The sequence below is a fragment of the Mustelus asterias genome, chromosome 9 (assembly GCF_964213995.1).
Source record: "Mustelus asterias chromosome 9, sMusAst1.hap1.1, whole genome shotgun sequence".
Classification (NCBI taxonomy): Eukaryota; Metazoa; Chordata; class Chondrichthyes; order Carcharhiniformes; family Triakidae; genus Mustelus; species Mustelus asterias.
In genome coordinates this window covers 35,377,574-35,396,401 of record NC_135809.1, presented here as the reverse complement: position 1 = coordinate 35,396,401, position 18,828 = coordinate 35,377,574, and the positions used below count along the sequence as shown (strand labels likewise).

The window sequence follows — 18,828 nt, the reverse complement described above, 5'->3', positions numbered from 1 at the left end:
GTGGTGCTGCAAAATGGATTATAATGGTCCATTCTTACAGTGCATCTGATAATCATTTACACTGCATAAATTGGAAAATTGGATAGTGGGCAAAATAGTGTGTTATTTCACCACCACTCATTCTGAACTAACTGCCAAAGACTAATCCCTACTCATAGTGTTGGGAGTGAAAGTTGTGTTTGTGATATCTCAATGGATGGAGACAATTAAGGGCTTGGTTTTAATCCTCCTCCACCAGGTGGATATGGTTAAAAATCGAGTGAGGTTGATCCATTCCCAGCTGGCAGTATTTTCTCTTTCTCAACTGTGAAGTCACCCAAGGCTCCCACCACAAGCAGGCAGGGAACCCAAGTGAAACATCGAAGTTGCAACCTGATGACTGATGCTTTCTCAACCAGAACCCAGGGAGGAGGCCTGCCATATTGACAGCAAAGTAACCTGAAGATGCAAAGGTTTTACTTTTCAGGAGTATTCTTTGGAGGACAGGGAATAGGGAAAGTGGCTCAGTGGCAGGTGGCATGGTGGCACAGTGGTCAGGACTGCTGCCTCACAGCACCAGGGACCCAGGTTCAATTCCAGCCTTGGGTGACTGTTTGTGTGGAGTTTGCATGTTCTCCCCATGTCCGGTTTCTTCCCACAGTCCATAGATGTGTCGGTTAGATGGATTAGCCATGGTAAATGTGCAGGGTTATGGGGTGGTGGGCCTTGGTAAGATCCTCTTTCAGGTGCAGACTCAATGGGCCGAATGGCCTCTTTCTGTACTAAGGATTAAATGGTTCTACAGAGGGATTCTCACTGAGAATTGATTGGTGCCAATAATGGTCCTGAGAACGAAAGCAGAACAATTTTCACAAAGGCTCAGAAGAGCCCAGTACTAGTAGAAAAAAATTTAAAAGATGATTAAAATATATATTAACATGTTGTATTCTTTCCATCATAATAGTACCACAAATTTCTGGGTGCCAATTTCACTTAGATGGGATTACAAGTGGAAATCTTACTCATCTGAATGTCAGAAAAGAATTGCAGGATAGCTCACTCCCAAAATAACAATCACATGTAGCTCCTTTATACAGTGGTTAGTACTGCTGCCTCACAGTGCCAAGGACCCAGGTTCAATTCCCGGCTTGGGTCATAGCCTTTGAGGAGTCTGCACATTATCTCCATGTCTGTGTGGGTTTCCTCCGGATTCTGCAGTTTCCTCCCACAGTCCCAAAGACGTGCTGGTTAGGGTGCATTGGCTGTGCTAAATTCTCCTTCAGTGTACCTGAACAGGTGCCAGACTGTGGTGACTAGGGGATTTTCACAGTCACTTCATTGCAGTGTTAAGCCTACTTGTGACACTAATGCATAAATGAATATATAATTTGTCAAGCATCACCCAATGTCAATGTTCCCAGCTATGGGAAATTACATGCAATATTAACTGGAAATGGAAATCAACTCACTCAGGATTGCCTGACTTGCACTTAATAGGGTGTAATTTTCCCAAAACTTCAGTGTTGAATCAGGCAAGAAAAGTGATGTGAAATTGCCGGCTTCACAGATGTCTTTTTTAGCCTGATTCAACAGCACTCTGTGCAAATGTTGGCAAGGATCACACAGCCAGCTGGAGGGGCAGGGCCAAGACTCTCTGGCAACGCCGGGACTCTGAGATCGGATGCCCTTTTGAAAGGGCACCATAATCTCAAAATTAAATTCAAAACCACTCCCCCAAACATCGGGACACCCTACCCTCCCCCCCCCCCGCCAAAAAAAAATCTAGGCTCTCCCCTCCCCCACTCCCCCCAAACCACACGTGGAAAACCCCTCACCCCTGAAATGGTGGAGGACAACTCCCCTACCAGGGCCCCCTTGCACTACCCACTTCCTGTGCGCTCCTTAGCACTGCCCTTTCATCTGCCCCTAGCAGTGCCAGGGGTAAGGCCCAGCCTTTTCTCTCAACCCCCAGGGCCTACAGGCACCTCAGTGCCCCCGGCTTGGTCAAGACGACTGGTTTCTTCACTTTTGAAAACCAGTCGTGATTCGCACCAGCGTGACATCGTGCCGCCAGGGTGGGGGTGGGAGGTTGTGTCATGGGCGGATGCTATGGTGCCAAGGCCAGTAATCACATTTAAATTTACTAAAATGAATGGAAATTGGGTTTATGCCAATCTGTTTCTGGCTGCTTGCGAGATTTAGTGGCCAGTACGGGACCACTAGATCACAACAATAGATTTGGAAAATCTAGCTTTTGGTACCTTTATGTTGTATGAATACTGACTTGCTGTGCAAACAAACATTCTCAGAACTTCTTAACTCCTTTCTTCAGAAAGAATGAACCGCATCATTTACGTGTGACATGCCACTGCTACTTGTAACTAACTACTCATACCAGAAGATCTGCTGTCATGGCATGTCACACATGTGTCTGACACCATTCTCACATGTCACAGCTCCTCTGCAACTACTAAGTAAGTGTGACCCCCATGATGCGGCAACAATTTTCTCTATTGGGCCTCCAGCCTCATTTCCAGGTAGTGGAATGAGCTATGGAGAGTTGTCCAGTGAAGTTAGCAAAGGCCCTCAGATAAGTGAGAAATGGTGGCAACTAGGATCTGGCATCAGCGACTCCGCCCCCTGCTCCTCCCAGATTCGCGTAAAGCTGAGTATATTTAAAAACTTAAGGACTATCCAGCAGGCTGCGTGTAGGCTATTTCTCCTGGATTGCGTTGGCTATCTTAGGGCAACTGAATCTTACAGCAGGGACCTCGAATAGGCATCAAGTCTCTTCTTAACTTGTGCAAAGGCATGTTTTAGGCACAGTTACTGCGTTCCAACTTCTTGGCTTTTAACAATATGGCGGGCAGTGCGCTTTCAGCTTGTAATGAGGGTACACTTCCTGTCCGCCATATTGGAGGCTTGGATATAGCCATAGCCACAGTCGAATTTATTCAGCCGTCTTCTGGCTTTCAAAGCAGCATAATATATTCCGAGTGAAGCAAAACCTCACAATTCAAGATCAAAACAATGTTTTATCAGTCAAGTAGAAATGGAAAAAAAAAGTTATTAGGAGCCAGCTGCACAGCTCAAATCTTTACATTAGTAAAAGGTAAACTAAGGAGGCAGCTTGGGGTGGGGCGGGGGGGTAACAGTGCTATCCCCATGCAAGTGCAGCAGCAAAGCAACCAGCACTGTCGACACAAATCAGTTTATCAAAGCACAATTAAACTTTTTTTTTTGCGGTTTTAAACTAACATATGCTGATCCTTGCTGCAGTTGGACACTGTTCATGTGCCAGACCTGCATAATCGTTTCACCACGTGCTCATGTTAATTAGCAAGCAATAACATTTCACCTTGTCTACAGTCCCATTACCATCTCGATGAATGCGCAAAAAAAAAATCTGCCCGTTTGAGCAATGTTTCATTACATATATTACACAGCTCCTTTTCTCAGTCGTCATTTAATCAGGTTCCTCGCACTCAGCTGAATGAATAACTCCTTATCCTGCTGGGATGAATAGATACCCATGCAGATGGCAGGGATTCTGCTAGAATACAAATGATGAGCAGCCTCAACCTATGCTCCGTCATGTACATGCCCTTCTACAAATATTTATGTAGTAAATGAAAGGTTATAGGCAACTTTTATTTGACAACTATATTACATTTAACATGTCATAGTTAGGATTTGACCCATATTTGAAATCAAATGCATTTACAAAAGCACAGTAACAGCTGTTAAAGTTAACGATAAACTTGCATATAATTATTTGCTCATCATTATAATACCACTGCCAGAAAGTACAAGTATGTATTCAATCTACGAAAAGCTTTTAGTGAACATTATTGAATGAGGCCCAAGTGTGTGTGTACAAGTGTACATGGGCCATGTTACATTTCACTAGAATCATTCTTAGTGTACATTCCTTGTTGCAGACATGAAAAAAAAATGAAATCCAAACAACGTTTCCCTTTTAAAAAAATGAAGCTAACATTATTTCATTTCCTGGAAAGATTAATTGTGATTCGAGGTACAGCGTCGGAATGGATTCCATTCTGGTCTCCATTTTCCTTTATAAACATGACAAATTCTCTGCATCTGAAACAGCTGCACCTCGACAAAACCCATCGCAGGGTCAATGATGTTTCGTATTGACACTGCCAATGTTAACAGATAGCTTGACCCGCTGCTTGAACCTTTGCTCTCCACCTCAGGTCTTCTCCCTCCCCTATTACTACTACTCATCTCCAAAACAACTTGATATGATTACTTTATAATCAAAAATGAGAGCACTTGTTAGCTTTATATTTTCAACCATAACATTTATTGTCAAAAATTGCTATGTTTGTTGCTGGGAGTGCCAGCAGTTTCAGTTCCAGCTTACAATTATGAAATTGAACGCCTGGCACTTCTAAACTGCTTTGTGTATAGGAGGCCTTGTGGCACAGCGGGAGCATCCCTACCGCTAGACTAGAAGCTCCGGGTTTGAGTGCAGGACTTATTGACCTTGGAAGGTGCAATCAACATAGTCATAGAATCTCTACAGTGCAGAAGGAGGCCATTCAGCCCATCGAGTTTGCACCAACCACAATCCCACCCAGGCCCTATTCCCGTAACCCCACATATTTACCCCGCTAATCCCGACACTAGGGTCAATTTAGCATAGCCAATCCACTTAACCCGCACACCTTTGGACTGTGGGAGGAAATCGGAGCACCCGGAGGAAACCCACGCAGCCACCGGGAGAATGTGCAAACTCCGCACAGACAGTGACCCGAGGCCAAAATTGAAACCAGGTCCCTGGCGCTTGAGGCAGCAGTGCTAACCACTGTGCCAACGTGTCACCTCTATTTCACCATGCCGCCCGAGTCCTGCACTCAAACCCGTTCAATGGGCTGATAATCAGTTCGGAAATCCTTCCACCATTATTCTGCAAAAAAACTGTATGGTTGTGAAGATGCACTAAAAACAACTACTTTTTGTGTACAGAAAAATGCTTTGCAGAGTGGAAGAATAAATTGGATACAAAGCACGAGAAGATAAAAGGAAATAATAGAAAGGTAAAAGTACCGTTGATGAATTGTCTTTTCACAATACCAAAACCAGTGAAGCTGCCAACACAGCACAGGAGTTTTGAAAGGGGGTTCCAAAGCACAAGCGCCTGAAAGAATGGTTGCTAATAATGAAGGAAGGAGCAGGGGAGAAGCAGGCTGGTGTAAGAGGTTGTGTTGCAGGCCAAAAGGCTGGAAAGACATCGATGTATGTGCGAGGCCATGTGGGTTACAAAATCCTGCAATCAAATGAGAAGCCAGTGGAAATTGGCAAAGATAGGGGTGATGGAAACACATGAGCATGGCATTTTTTCTTAGTTGGGAAGCCAGTTAGGAGAGCAGCAAAGAAATTCAGTCTCAGGATCGTTTCAGAGATAGTGGGAAAGTAGTGAGTGGAGGACAGTATTGAGGGACAAAGCAGTATTGCTGCTGGAATAGATATAATAAAAGGAATTTCAGCTCCAGTGCTAGCAGTACACAGATGTTCCATTTCTTTCGACTTGGCCTGATGTTGCCAGATATCTGATCTTCAAGGGTTGAGGGTCAGACAGGAAATTGGATTTAAGTCTACACTCAAAACAGTCAGAACTAGGGGTCATAGTTTGAAGATAAGGAGTAAACCTTTTAAGATTGAGGCGAGGAGAAATTTCTTTCTCCTCACCTCAACAAAAGGTGAGGGGGGTTGGTCGGGGGAGGGGGGGTGCGCATGGGGGTGGTTTCCGGCTGTGGCTTGCCCCAAGACTGAAAAATCTCATCTGAGGTCAACAGAACTTTGCATGGTCCGTGCCCCTTGCTCGCTACAATCCCCGTGGCGGGCGGGATGGGAAAATTCCGCCCTCTTTTCTTTCTTTTATAGCCAAATCAAGATTGCTGGATAAACACATTTTTCAGTGTAGAATGAGTAAAAACCATCAAAATTAGAAAAACTCCTCTCAAAGCTCATCATTTCTGAACATGTTAAGAACATCATCCAAAAACTGATCCCACTTCTTTAGCCAGAGTTTGGTGGTTTCAGCTTTCACTTGGGCAGACATAGCACTGTACCTAGAACAGCCAAAGGAAAATGGCAGTAAATATCCATTCATCACATCAAAATAAACGTTAGTCAAAAGAAGTACTCATGCAAATCTGAGAATGAGCAAGTTGCTTTTGTTATGGCCTACGTTATGTTCCTTGCATCGATAACTTTTAAAAATATATTTTTATATATTTAAATATTTATATATTAAAAGAATTCTCAGTGATCAACTTCAAGGAATTGTACAACAAGATTTTAAGTTTTACGACTGGTACTGTAACAAACACATTAAAAGCAACATCAACTAAACATTTTTAGTAGAACAACTGCCACTTGAAACAACAGAAAAGGTAACACTTATTGCACTTAATAACCCAACTCTGCATATATATGTACTTTCCAGCACACACCCAACAAGATGACAATCTTTGAAGGAAACAGTTCATGGTCATTTCCAGCTTCCAATCTGTTCATGTCTCTTTATTTCATCAAGTTGTAACATTGAGTGAAAGGCATTGCCCTCAGTTTTCAGGGACTTCCCAAACCGACCGCCAATAGTCAAACCAACTCTGGTCATTTCTCCTACTGGCCTTGCCAGGGCAAATCTTCCAGAGTCCATACAGTGTCACAGGATTTCCTCCTTCCTGCATTCTGCCTGGTAGTTAACAGCAAGGCAGAACACTTATCTCTGTTGACCACACCAGCTGCACTTCTCTTTCTGAACGACCTGTCTCTCTATTGTCCCAAAAACCTCGATGGGCTGGGTTTTATGCTCCCCTGGTGGTGTGTTTGAAGGAGGGGTGGCATATAAAATGCAGTGTATGGCCTGCCCGTCACTTTCCTGCCTACTCTTGCATCTATTGAGGTCCTTAAGGGGACAATTAATGGACACTTAAGTGCTTCATCCTGCTCCTGCTATTATTTTACCCAGGGCAGGGGAATGCCCATGCCATGTGGGTAGCTCGGCAGCCTTTACGGGATGGGCTGGCGTCGGGAAAATGAGGGGAAAAATCTATCCCATCAGGTTATACCTTCCCTTTAACTCTTCCCCACCAGGCTCCTCATTACCACCCCTCTCTCATCTTCACATGGTCCAACACTTTCCTTCCCTTGCTTGACCTCATCTGTCACTATTTGTGTCACAATAGACTGACCACCAATATTCATTGCCAACCCATCGACTCCTTTTATTATTTATTTGTCACAAGTAAGGCTTACACTAACACTGTAATTAAGTTACTGTGAAATTCCCCTAGTCGCTACATTCCGGTGCCTGTTCGGGTCAATGCACCTAACCAGCACGTCTTTCATACTGTGGAAGGAAACCGGAGCACCCGGAGGAAACCTACAGATCTCCCATCCGACAGATACCTCAACTACAGATCCTCACACCCTGCTTCCTGTAAGGACTCCATCTCATTTTCCCAGTTTCTCCGCCTCCATCATATCTGTTCCGATGATGCTACCTTCAAACACAGCGCTTCTGACATGTCTGCCTTTTTCCTCAACTGAGGTTCCCTTCCCCCAACCGTGGTTAACAGGGCATTCAACTATGTCCGACCCATTTCCCTCCCCTCTGTTCTCACCCCTTCCCCTCCCTCCCTCCCACAGGGTAGAATTCCCATAGTGCTCATTTTCACCCCATCAGCCTCTGCATTCAAAGGATCATTCCCCACCATTTCCACCAACTCCAGCACGATGCAACCACCAAACCCATCTTCCCCTTATCCTCCCCCCATCAGCATTTCACAGGACCCCTCCCTTTGTGACACCCTGATCCACTTTTCCATCCCTACCTTCATTCCCTTTCCTAGGTACCTTCCTATGCAATCTCAGAAGGTGCAACACCTGTTCCTTTACCTCCTCCTTCCTCACTGTCCAAGGCCCCAAACACTCCTTTTAGGTAAAGCAGCATTTCACTTGCACCTCCTTCAATTTGGTCTACTGTATTCGCTGCTCCCAATGTAGTCTCATCCACATCGGAGAGACTAAATGCAGACTGGGTGACCACTTTGCGGAACACCTTCGCTCAACCTGCAAGCATGACCCCAACCTTCAGTCGCTTGCCATTTCAACTCACCATCTTGCTTCTATACTCACATGTTCATTCTTGTTCTGCTATGCTCTAGTGAAGCCCACCAATAATGGGAGGAGCAGCATCTCATCTTCCAGTTAGGCACCTTACAACCTTCTGGACTCAACAACTTTTGACTGTGAATTTTCTCCTCGATCTTGACCCAGTTTTTTTGTCTGCCCCAACACAAACACCGTCCCCATCCCCAGAGGGCCATCTGTCACTTGTTCTTCAGTTTTGCTTTCATTGAGCACTGACCTTTGTTCTCCTATGAAGACATTCTGCTATCATCGTACCTTTATGCCACTATCAGCATCTTCTTTAGTTTTTAATGCTATTAGCACTCCTTTTGTCTTATATCCATGACATTGCTGTCAATCTCCCTTAGCTCTGACCTATCCCTGACCTTCAATTCTGCTCCACCTTCCTCACCCCCCCCTCTCCAACTATATAACAGTCACATTTCAACCCCTCTTCAGCTCTGGAGTCATATGGACTCAAAACGTTAACTATTTCTTTCTCCACAGATGCTGCCTGACCTGCTGAGTTTATCCAGCATTTTTTGTTTTCATTTCAGATTTCCACCGTCCGCAGCGGTTTGCTTTTATAAAAATGTACAATTACTTGATTGAGTTCAAAGCCAACTGCTTCAGAGTCGTCAGCTCAGCTTTCAAACCTCCTATTCCCATGAAGGCCTCATAAAAGTCATACGATAAACCACGAGCCCCAAAAACTGCTGGATCATCAGCGCTAATGACCATGGGATGGCCTTCTGCCATCCAGGCTGCAGCTGGGTGATTCTGTAGATTACTCACCAGCATAAGCACCTACAATAAAGAAATCAGCAAACAAAATTAGCAATACAGTAAATTAAGTCCTGATTAAAGCCAATCAGAAGGTGGCATGTGTACTTTTGAGTTGTTAACTAGAAGCAATTTTTTTTCTAGTGAGGAAGTAACGGCACCTGCATTAAATGGTATTATATTCAGATTTATACCCTGTATGCTTATGTTTATTTATTCGTGTCTCAAATAGGCTGACATTAACACTGTAATGAAGTTACTGTGAAAATCCCCTAGTTGCCACACTCCGGCACCTGTTCGGGTACATCGAGGGAGAATTTAGCATGGCCAATGCACCCAACCAGCACATCTTTCGGACTGTGGGAGGAAACTGGAGCATCTAGAGGAAACCCACGCAGACACGGGGAGAACGTGCAAATGCCGCATAGACAGTGACACAAGCCATCGAACCTGGGTCCCTGGCACTGTGAGGCAGTAGTGCTAACCACTATGCTACCGTGCTGCCCTCAGAAATAAATGGATTATAGGACTTGAGCAAAGTTCAAAGTCTGCTTGGTTAATGCAATAAAAATTTCAAAAAGGAGCATGGAACTTAATAAATGAGAATTTAAAGTCAAACACTGAATGATCTGATTTTACTGCCAAAACAGCTTCCTCCTGCAGGCATAGTAAAAGCTAGCTATGTATTCACAAATCAGCAAGATTTCTAATGTTTGAATGTAAACATATTCTTTACATGTGTGCTGACAATTTCATTATTGCAGTAAACAGCAGAGATCTTCCTCATATTTCTTTACATATTTTTGCCTTTCATAATTTAAACTGTCCTTAGCCAAGATTATCTAGTTCAGCACTGACTGGGAAATGAAACTGACATATTTTTGAGGTGTGTGACCCATTACTATATGAAGCAATACATGACCCCATTATGTCATTTTGGAAACTCCTAATCACAAAATAAAACTTGTTGGTTAAAATAGCTGCATTTATATACTTATTTCAATTCAACAAAAATTATAGTGTTGCATTTTTATGACTTTGAACAAAGAACAAAGAACAAAAAAAATTACAGCACTGAAACAGGCCCTTCGGCCCTCCAAACCCGCACCGACCATGTTGCCTGACTGAACTAAAACCCCCTACTCTTCCGGGGACCATATCCCTCCATTCCCATCCTATTCATGTATTTGTCCAGACACCCCTTAAAAATCACTATCGTATCTGCTTCCACTATCTCCTCCGGCAGCGAGTTCCAAGCATCCACCACCTTCTGTATAAAAAAAACTTGTCTTGTACATTTCCTTTAAACCTTGCCCCTCGCACCTTAAACCTATGCCCCCTAGTAATTGACTCTTCCACCCTGAGAAAAAGCTTCTGACTATCCACTCTGTCCATGCCCCTCAATCTTGTAGACTTCTATCAGGTCGCCCCTCAACCTCCATCATTCCAGTGAGAACAAACCAAGTTTCTCCAACCTCTCCTCATAGCTAATGCCCTCCATATCAGGCAACATCCTGGTAAATCTTTTCTGTACCCTCTCCAAAGCCTCAACATCCTTCTGGTAGTGTGGCGACCAGAATTGAACACTATATTCCAAGTACGGCCTAACTAAGGTTCTATAAAGCTGCAACATGACTTGCCAATTTTTAAACTCAATGCCCCGGCCGATGAAGGCAAGCATGCCGTATGCCTTCTTGACTACCTTCTCCACCTGCATTGCCACTTTCAGTGACCTGTGTACCTATACATCCAGATCCCTTTGTCTATCAATACTCTTAAGGGTTCTGCCATTTACTGTATATTTCCTGCCTGTATTAGACCTTCCAAAATGCATTACCTCACATTTGTCCGGATTAAACTCCATCTGCCATCTCTCCGCCCAAGTCTCCAACCAATCCATATCCTGCTGTATCCTCTGATGGTCATCACTATCCGCAAATCCACCAACTTTTGTGTCAACCGCAAACTTACTAATCAAACCAGTTGCATTTTCCTCCAAATCATTTATATAGACTTTGTTTTTGCATTTCGCCAGTTAACTATGTAAGCAGAGACTGGGAGTTTTGCTTTTAAATCTTAAGGTACCAGAAACTTTCTTTCAAACAGAAAGATGTTGTTCCAGGCTTTATTTCTTCTGTGCAACTGTTATACCAGCACCTGATTTGAGATTGGACACACTTCCAATGGAACATCAAGCGTTTTGGAAAGCTTCTTTGCCACAGGATGTTTGTTAATGCTGTAGCCATGGCCTATTCGACTTGTGTTCAGCAGTAGGGCATCCAGGATATTTTCATCTATACTCATACCTTCCCAGTCTGCAAGGGAAACCAGCAAGAATTAAAGATTTTGTACCAAAAGACATATGCTTCTTCACTTTGATGCACAGAGGTCAGTGATGCGGCAAACTGCAGATCATTCTTCTCTGAAAGGTCACAGGTTTGAATGCCGAGGCCTCTTGTCATTCAAATCTGCCCATTTCTAGAGGGTGCACATTACTGGATGAAATGCAGGCATTCCTAATGCCCAGAGGTCATACAATGACTGACCCAACTCCAAGGCAGTGAGAACAAATAATACAGCACAGGAACATGCTTTTCGGCCCACCAAGCCTGTGCTGATAAGTGATTTCTATCCCTCTGTTCGCTCCTGTTCATGTGTCTATCAAGATATGCCTTGAATGTTGCTAATGTGCCTGCTTCCACCACCTCCAGTGGCAAGTGTTCCAGGCACCCACACCCTCAATGTAAAAGTTTTCCCTGGATGTTGCCCCTAAACTTAGCCCTTCTCACCTTAAACCTGTGCCCTCTTATAGTTGACCTTTCCACCCTGGGAAAATGCCTCTTACTACCCACCTTATCTATGCCTCTGATAATTTTGTAGCCCTCTAAAAGATCTATGGCATATAGTAACCTGCAAGTGAGCAAACTGAGTACAAACTAAAATTCAATTTTAGCTAAAAAGTGATAACAACAATAGCTTATTATTTGTTTGACACCTGTGCCATTGGGAGGCAATTATTTTCTTTTTTGTGGCTGGCCAGCATTTATTGCCCATCCCTAGTTGCCCGAGGGCAGTCGTGAGTCAACCACATTGCTGTGGCTCTGGAGTCACACGTAGGACAGACCAGGTAAGGTTGACAGATTTCCTTCCCTGAAGGACATTAGTGAACCAGATGGGTTTTTCTGAAAATCGACAATGGTTTCATGGTCATCAGTAGATTCTTAATTCCAGACTTTAATATACATTTAAAATACATTTACAGTTTCATATACATTTACTTTTTAAAAAAAAGAAACATTCTTCTTGTGCATCTTACCAGTTTCCCCTGCATGAAAGAAGTAAGGCAGCTTAATTCCCATTTTTGCTGGAATTAATAGTTCATTCTTGAAATACCATAGTGGGTGCCCAGCATCTTCCTGACCAACCTGGAAGAAGTTAATGCATTTTTTTCCACATTTGCTTCAAGAAACAGCAAGGATACACATGTCCATTAATTAAGTTAAAGTTAATTTATTAGTCACAAGTAAGGTTTACATTAATACTGCAATGAAGTTACTGTGAAATTCCCCTAGTCGCCACCTGTTTGGGTCAAAGCACCTAACCAGCACATCTTTCAGAATGTGGGAGGAAACCGGAACACCCGGAGGAAACCCACGCAGACACAGGGAGAATGTACAAACTCCACACAGACAGTGACCCAAGCCGGGAATCGAATCCAGGTCCCTGGCGCTGTGAAGCAGCAGTGCTAACTAGTGCGCTACCGTGCCACCCTGTAATATAACACAAGTGGCCAAAAAAGTGTCTTAAAAAATTTAAATGTTGGTAATATTTCAATTAGAGGGAGTAAAATCATTGAAGTGTCACTGCTTTGAATTGCAAGCAAAGAGAACCAAGCGTCCTCAAAGAATAAATGATTCAGTCATTGCCGAAATAATCCAGCTTTCATTTCCAGTCTTCTCAAATTTGGGAGCTGTTCTCAGCTAAAGTAAGTTCCCAATCTACATTCTGTGTTGCATTTATCTTCCACCACTGATTTTATTTTATTTATTCCTTCACGGAATGAATTCACGAAGACAGTTAAGAGTCAACCGCATTGCTGTGAGCCTGGAGTCAATGTAGGTCAGGCCAGGTAAAGTCGACAGATTTCCTTCCCCAAAGGAACAGATGGGTTTTTCCAATAATTGGCAATGGTTTCATGGTCACCATTAGACTTTGAGTTCCAGATTTTTTATTGAATTCAACTTCCACTATCTGCCATGGTAGGATTTGAAACTGGTCCCCAGAGCATTACCTGGACCTCTGGATTACTAGTCCAGTGATAATATCACTGTGCCACATACATTTTCTAATGTCAATGCCAATACAACTCGAGTCAAAACCAGTTAAATGAAAAATGAAGGAGACTACGGAGTTCTCCACCACTTTCTAGGGACAGAGCAATTTCAACAGTACAACCATACTGGGGCTTTAAGATACTTGATTTAATATGGACCATTTCAAATCTGGTTAACAATGACCACAATTTAAGAATTAACATCTTTGTGATGGGTGGGGTGTAGTCCAGATTAACACCAACAGCACTGTTTGATATCCTTTCCAGTGAGTTAGACTGAGAGTCTGCCTCCTCACCTTACCTGTAGTAAGGATCACAGCACACTGCCATGGTTCAGCAAATAATCGCCAAGGGCCTGCCTTCGAGCCTTTAACAGTGTCTTTTAGCCTGTGCTTCCCACCATCATCACAATCCCTCCCCCACCATCCCCAGTTTCATCAGACAAATAAAACTAAAAAGTTTTTTTTAAAGTAAACATTAAAACGTCTAAATTTCACTCCTTTTATAACAATTTGGGCATATCAAATTGGATTATAATGCTATGGATTGGATTTGGTGGAGGTAAATGTTTTCAATCATAGAATCCCTACAGTGCAGAAGGAAGCCATTCGGCCCATCTAGTCTGCACTGACAACAATCCCACCCAGGCCCTATCCCCGTAACCCCACATATTTACCCCGCTATTCCCTCTAACCTACGCATCCCGGGACACCAAGGGGCAATTTAGCAGGGCCAATCAACCTGACCCGCACATCTTTGGACTGTGGGAGGAAACTGGAGCACCCAGAGGAAACCCACACAGACACGGGGAGAATGTGCAAACTCCACACAGACAGTGACCCAAGCCGGGAATCGAACCCAGGTCCCTGGAACTGGGAGGCAACAGTGCTAACCATTGTGCTGCCCTTTTTGAGGCAGTTTGTACTAGAAATAGATTATAATCTTCGTGTATCCATGAAAATCATGCGGACAAACAAATAGTGTCATCAGCACACATGGTACACTTCTAGCCCCACCTTTGCTGACAACATTCTAATGTAAATGAGGTATTATTGTTTGTGGAGCTGTGACTTCCATCTATAAAGGTCATTTTCTCCAGTGACTCTGGAGGCAAAACGACTGTCACGGCAAAGGTAAGCACTGCTCCAAAGAGGCAGAGGCAGCAGAGACTTGAGCATACATTCTGGGAATCACAACCCAGTGCAGTAATGAGGGAGTGCTGACTTTCAGATCAGACTTGAATCTGTGGCTCTGTTTGCCCTCTTGGGTGGTGTGAAAGATCCTATGGCATTATTTTGTAGAAGGGCAGGTGAGTTCTCCCTGTTGTCTTAACTAAAATTTATCCTTCACTCTCATTCCTAAAAAAAACCTTAGCTGGTCATTATCTTATTGTTGTTTATGGGGCATTTCTCTACATTACAAAACTGCTACATTTCATTTGCTGCAAGGCATTTTGGTTGGCATATGGGAGGCACCATATAAATGCATGTGATTTTTATTTAATTTGGAGGCCAGCTTTCTTTCCTGATTGATACATGACCCACTTGCTTGGGCAACAATATCACAGAATCAGAGGTTTTACAGTGCAGAAGGAGGCCATTCGTGTCTGCACCAGCTCTCCAGATGAGCATCATGTCTTAGTGCCATTCCCCTGTACCCTTGCACACTGTTTCTATTCAAATAACCATCTTGAATGCTTCGACTGAGCCAGCCCCCACCACATTTCCAACTAGTGCATTCCAGACCCGAACCATTCATGATACAAAAAACTTTATCACATCACATTAGCTTCTTTTGCAAACCACTTTAAATCTGTGCCCTCTCATGTTTGATCCTTTTACAAGCAGTAACAGTTTCTCCCTATGTACTCTGTCTAGTCCCCTCAAGAGCCTGAGTACCTCTATCACATTTCCTCACTGCCTTCTTCTCTCCAAGAGAAACAGTTGCAACCCCTCCAATCTATCCTCATAATTGAAGTTTCTCAACCCTGCAACCATTCTTGTGTAGCTTTCAGTCCACCATCCATCAGGGCAGCCAAACTATAACCTTCAAACACAAGTAAAATGTTTCACCTGTTGTTCCAGTGCCGTGGAATTCAACATAAAATGTTTAAAAAGGAAGGTGTGCACAGCTTGGAAATCCCGACGTAGAGAGACTTGGGTGTAGTTATACAAGGAACACAGGAAATTAGGACATAGGTACGGCAAGCAGTTAGGAAGGCAAATGCACATTGGCCTTTATTGCAATGGTACTGGAGTACTAAAATAAGGAAGTCTTGATACAGTTGGACAGGGCTTTGATGAGCCCACTCCACAAATACAGTGGACAGTTTCAGTCTCCATATTAAAGAAATGATACATTTGCACTGAAGGCAGTCATATTAAAAGAAACGATACATTTGCAGTGAAGTTTCATTGGATTGATCACTGGGATGAGAAGGGTGTGCTACAATGAAAGGCTGAGTGCATTGGGTCATAGAAACAGGAGTAGGCCATTCAACCCTTCGAGTCTGCTTTGCCATTCATTTTGATCATCGAATTCAATATCCTGATCCCCCCTTCTTCCCCCCCTCACATATCCCTTTAGCCCCAAGAGCTATATCTAATTTCTTCTTGAAATCGCACAATGTTTTGGCCTCAACTACATTGTGGTAGCGAATTCCACACATTCACCACCCTGCGGGTGAAGAAATTTCTCCTCATCTCAGTTCTAAAATGTTTACCCCTTATCCTCAAATTATGACCCCTAGTTCTGGACTCCCCCACTATGGGAACATTCTTTCTGAATCTACCCTGTCTAAACCTGTTCGAATTTTATGAGTTTCTATGAGATCCCCTCTCACTCTTCTAAACTCCAGTGAATATAATCCTAACCGACTCAGTCTCTCCTCATATGACAGACCTGCCATCCCAGAATCAGCCTGGTAAACCTTCGCTGTACTGCCTCTATAGCAAGGACATCCTTCCTCAGATAAGGACACCAAAACTGCACACAATATTCCAGATGTGGCCTCACCAATGCCCTATACAATTGCAATAAAACATCCCTATCCCTATATTCAAATCCTCTCACTAGGAAGGCCAACATACCATTTGCCTTCTTTACTGCCTGCAGTACCTGCATGCCTACTTTTCAGCGACTGATACATGAGGACTCCAAGGTCTTGTTGAGTGTCTGACTCTTTCAATTTACACCCATTCAATAATCTGTCTTCCTATTATTACTACCAAAGTGGATAACCTCACATTTATCTACATTATACTGCATCTGCCATGCAGATGCCCACACAGTTTATCAAAATCATGCTGAAGTATCTCTGCATCCTCCTCATAGCTCACCCTCCCACCCAACTTTGTATCATCTACAAATTTGGAGATAATACGTTCAGTTCCCTCTTCCAAATCATTAATATATAATGTGAAAGTTGGGGTCCAGGCACAGATCCCTGTGGAACCTCACTAGTCACTGATTGCCAATCAGAAAAAGACCCATTTATACCAATTCTTTGCTTCATATCTGCTAACGAGCTTTCTATCCATCTCAAGACATTACATGCAATCCCATGTGCTTTAATTTTACATAGTAGTCTATTATGTGAGACCTTTCCGAAAGCCTTCTGAAAGTCTAAATAAACCACATCCATTGTTCTCCTCGGTCAACTCTCCTTGTTACACCCTCAAAAAAATTCCAATAGATTCGTCAAGCAAGATTTCCCTTTTGTAAATCCATGCCGACTTTGTCTGATTATACCACTGCTTTCCAAATGCCGAGTTATGAAATCCTTGATAATAGACTCTAGCAACTTCCCTACTACTGATGTTAGGCTCACTGGTCTATAGTTCCCCATTTTCTCTCTACCTCCCTTTTTGAATAGCGGGCTTACATTAACTAGCCTCCAATCTGTCGGACCTATTCCAGAGTCCAAAGAATTTTGGAAAATAACCACCAATGGGTTCTACTATTCCCAGGGCCATTTCCTTAAGTACTGAGATGAAGATTATCAGGACCTGGAGATTTATCCACCTTCAATCCCATCAATTTCCTCAAAACCATTTCTCTACCAATGCTGATTTCCTTCAGCTCCTCACCAAAACATTTTTCTCTCAGCACTTCTGGTACATTGCTTCAGTCTTCACAAAGGAAGACAGGAATAAAGTACAAATTTAATTCCTCAGCCATTTCTTTATTCCCCATTATGAATTCTCCCATTAAGGGGCCTACATTCGTTTTTGTCAATCTTTTTCTCTTTACATATCTATAGAAACTTTTACAATCAGTTTTTATGTTCCCCGCTAGCTCACTTTCATACTCTATTTTTCCTTTCTTAATCAATCCCTTGGTCGTCCTCTGCTGAATTTTAAACTGCTCCCAATCCTCAGGCCTATTGCTTTTTCTTGCCAATTTGTATGCTTCTTCCTTGAATCTGATACTATCTCTAATCTCCCTTGTAAGCCATGGTTTGGCCACAATTCCCTTACCACTCTCGCGCCAAACAGAAATTAACTTCTGGAGTTCACCTATTTGTCCTTTAAATGCCTGCCATTGCCAGTCCACTGTCTTTGCTTTCAGTTTCCCAGTTCATCATGGCCAATTCATGCCTCATACCATCATAGTTATCTTTATTGAGGTACAAGACCCTGGTCTCAGAATCAACTACATCATTATTCATCTTGACAAAGAATTCTACCATATTCTGGTCACTCGTCCCCAAGGGTTCTCTCAACTAGATTGTGAATGAATCCTTTCTCATTGCGCAACACCCAGTCCAAAATGGCCTGCTCCCTTGTTGGTTCCTCATTGCATTGCTCCAGAAAACTATCCTGTATGCCCTCCAGAAATTCCTCCTCTATTGTACTGCGACTAATTTGATTCTTCCAATCTATATGCAGATTAAAGTTGCCCATAATCACATATTCCTTTAGCATCTCCGATTCCCTGTTTCATGCTTTTCCCAACATTACCTCTACAGTTTGGTGGTCTGTATACCGCCCTCACCAATGTTTTTTGCACCTTGTTGTTTCTTAACTCGACCCATACAGATTCCACATCATCTATGCTAATACATCTTTCCTCAATATCATATCAATATCTTCTTTAACCAACAATGCAACTCCACCACCTTTTTCTCTCCGTCGGTCTTTCCCAAACACTGAATAGCCCTCAAAGTTTAGTTCCCGTCCTTGGTCACCCTGGAGTCACGTCTCCATAATGCCAACTACATCATACCCCCTTCTATCTGTGCAACTAATTCATCCATTTTGGTCGATATCGTCTGGAGTTTAGAAGAGTGAGAGGCGATCACATGAAACATTCAAAATTGTTACAAACCCAGACTGGACTTGGTTTTTGTACAATCTCAGACAAGTCAACCAAGTTTCATGATGATCTGGTTAGGGGCCAGTAGAATTTTAATGTGGATAAAATTTGAAATCCTAGTAATTGATTACGAGAATAAGGCCAGAAGATTCTATGGTTTTAAACAAACAGAAGAGATTTTACTACACGAGTTAACAAAGCAGTCAATACTATCTTAGACTCTAACATCCAGAAAAACATCAAGTAAA

At 43.0% G+C, this 18,828-nt stretch overlaps 1 protein-coding gene across 2 annotated transcripts in view; it reads right to left on the bottom strand.

Moving 5' to 3' along the window:
* Positions 1-3,026: 3,026 nt before the first annotated feature.
* ada2a (adenosine deaminase 2a) overlaps positions 3,027-18,828 on the bottom strand; it is a 60,971-nt gene continuing 45,169 nt past the window's right edge. The window contains exons 6-9 of one of the 2 annotated variants that reach the window (XM_078219961.1): positions 12,248-12,356; positions 11,089-11,246; positions 8,753-8,955; positions 3,027-6,080 (exon numbers count right to left, since the gene is read on the bottom strand). In XM_078219961.1, coding sequence (XP_078076087.1) covers positions 5,969-6,080; positions 8,753-8,955; positions 11,089-11,246; positions 12,248-12,356 — 582 coding nt within the window. In that variant the 3' untranslated portion in view covers positions 3,027-5,968. The remainder of the gene's footprint in view (positions 6,081-8,752; positions 8,956-11,088; positions 11,247-12,247; positions 12,357-18,828) is intronic. The other variant, XM_078219962.1, reaches the window with a different exon arrangement.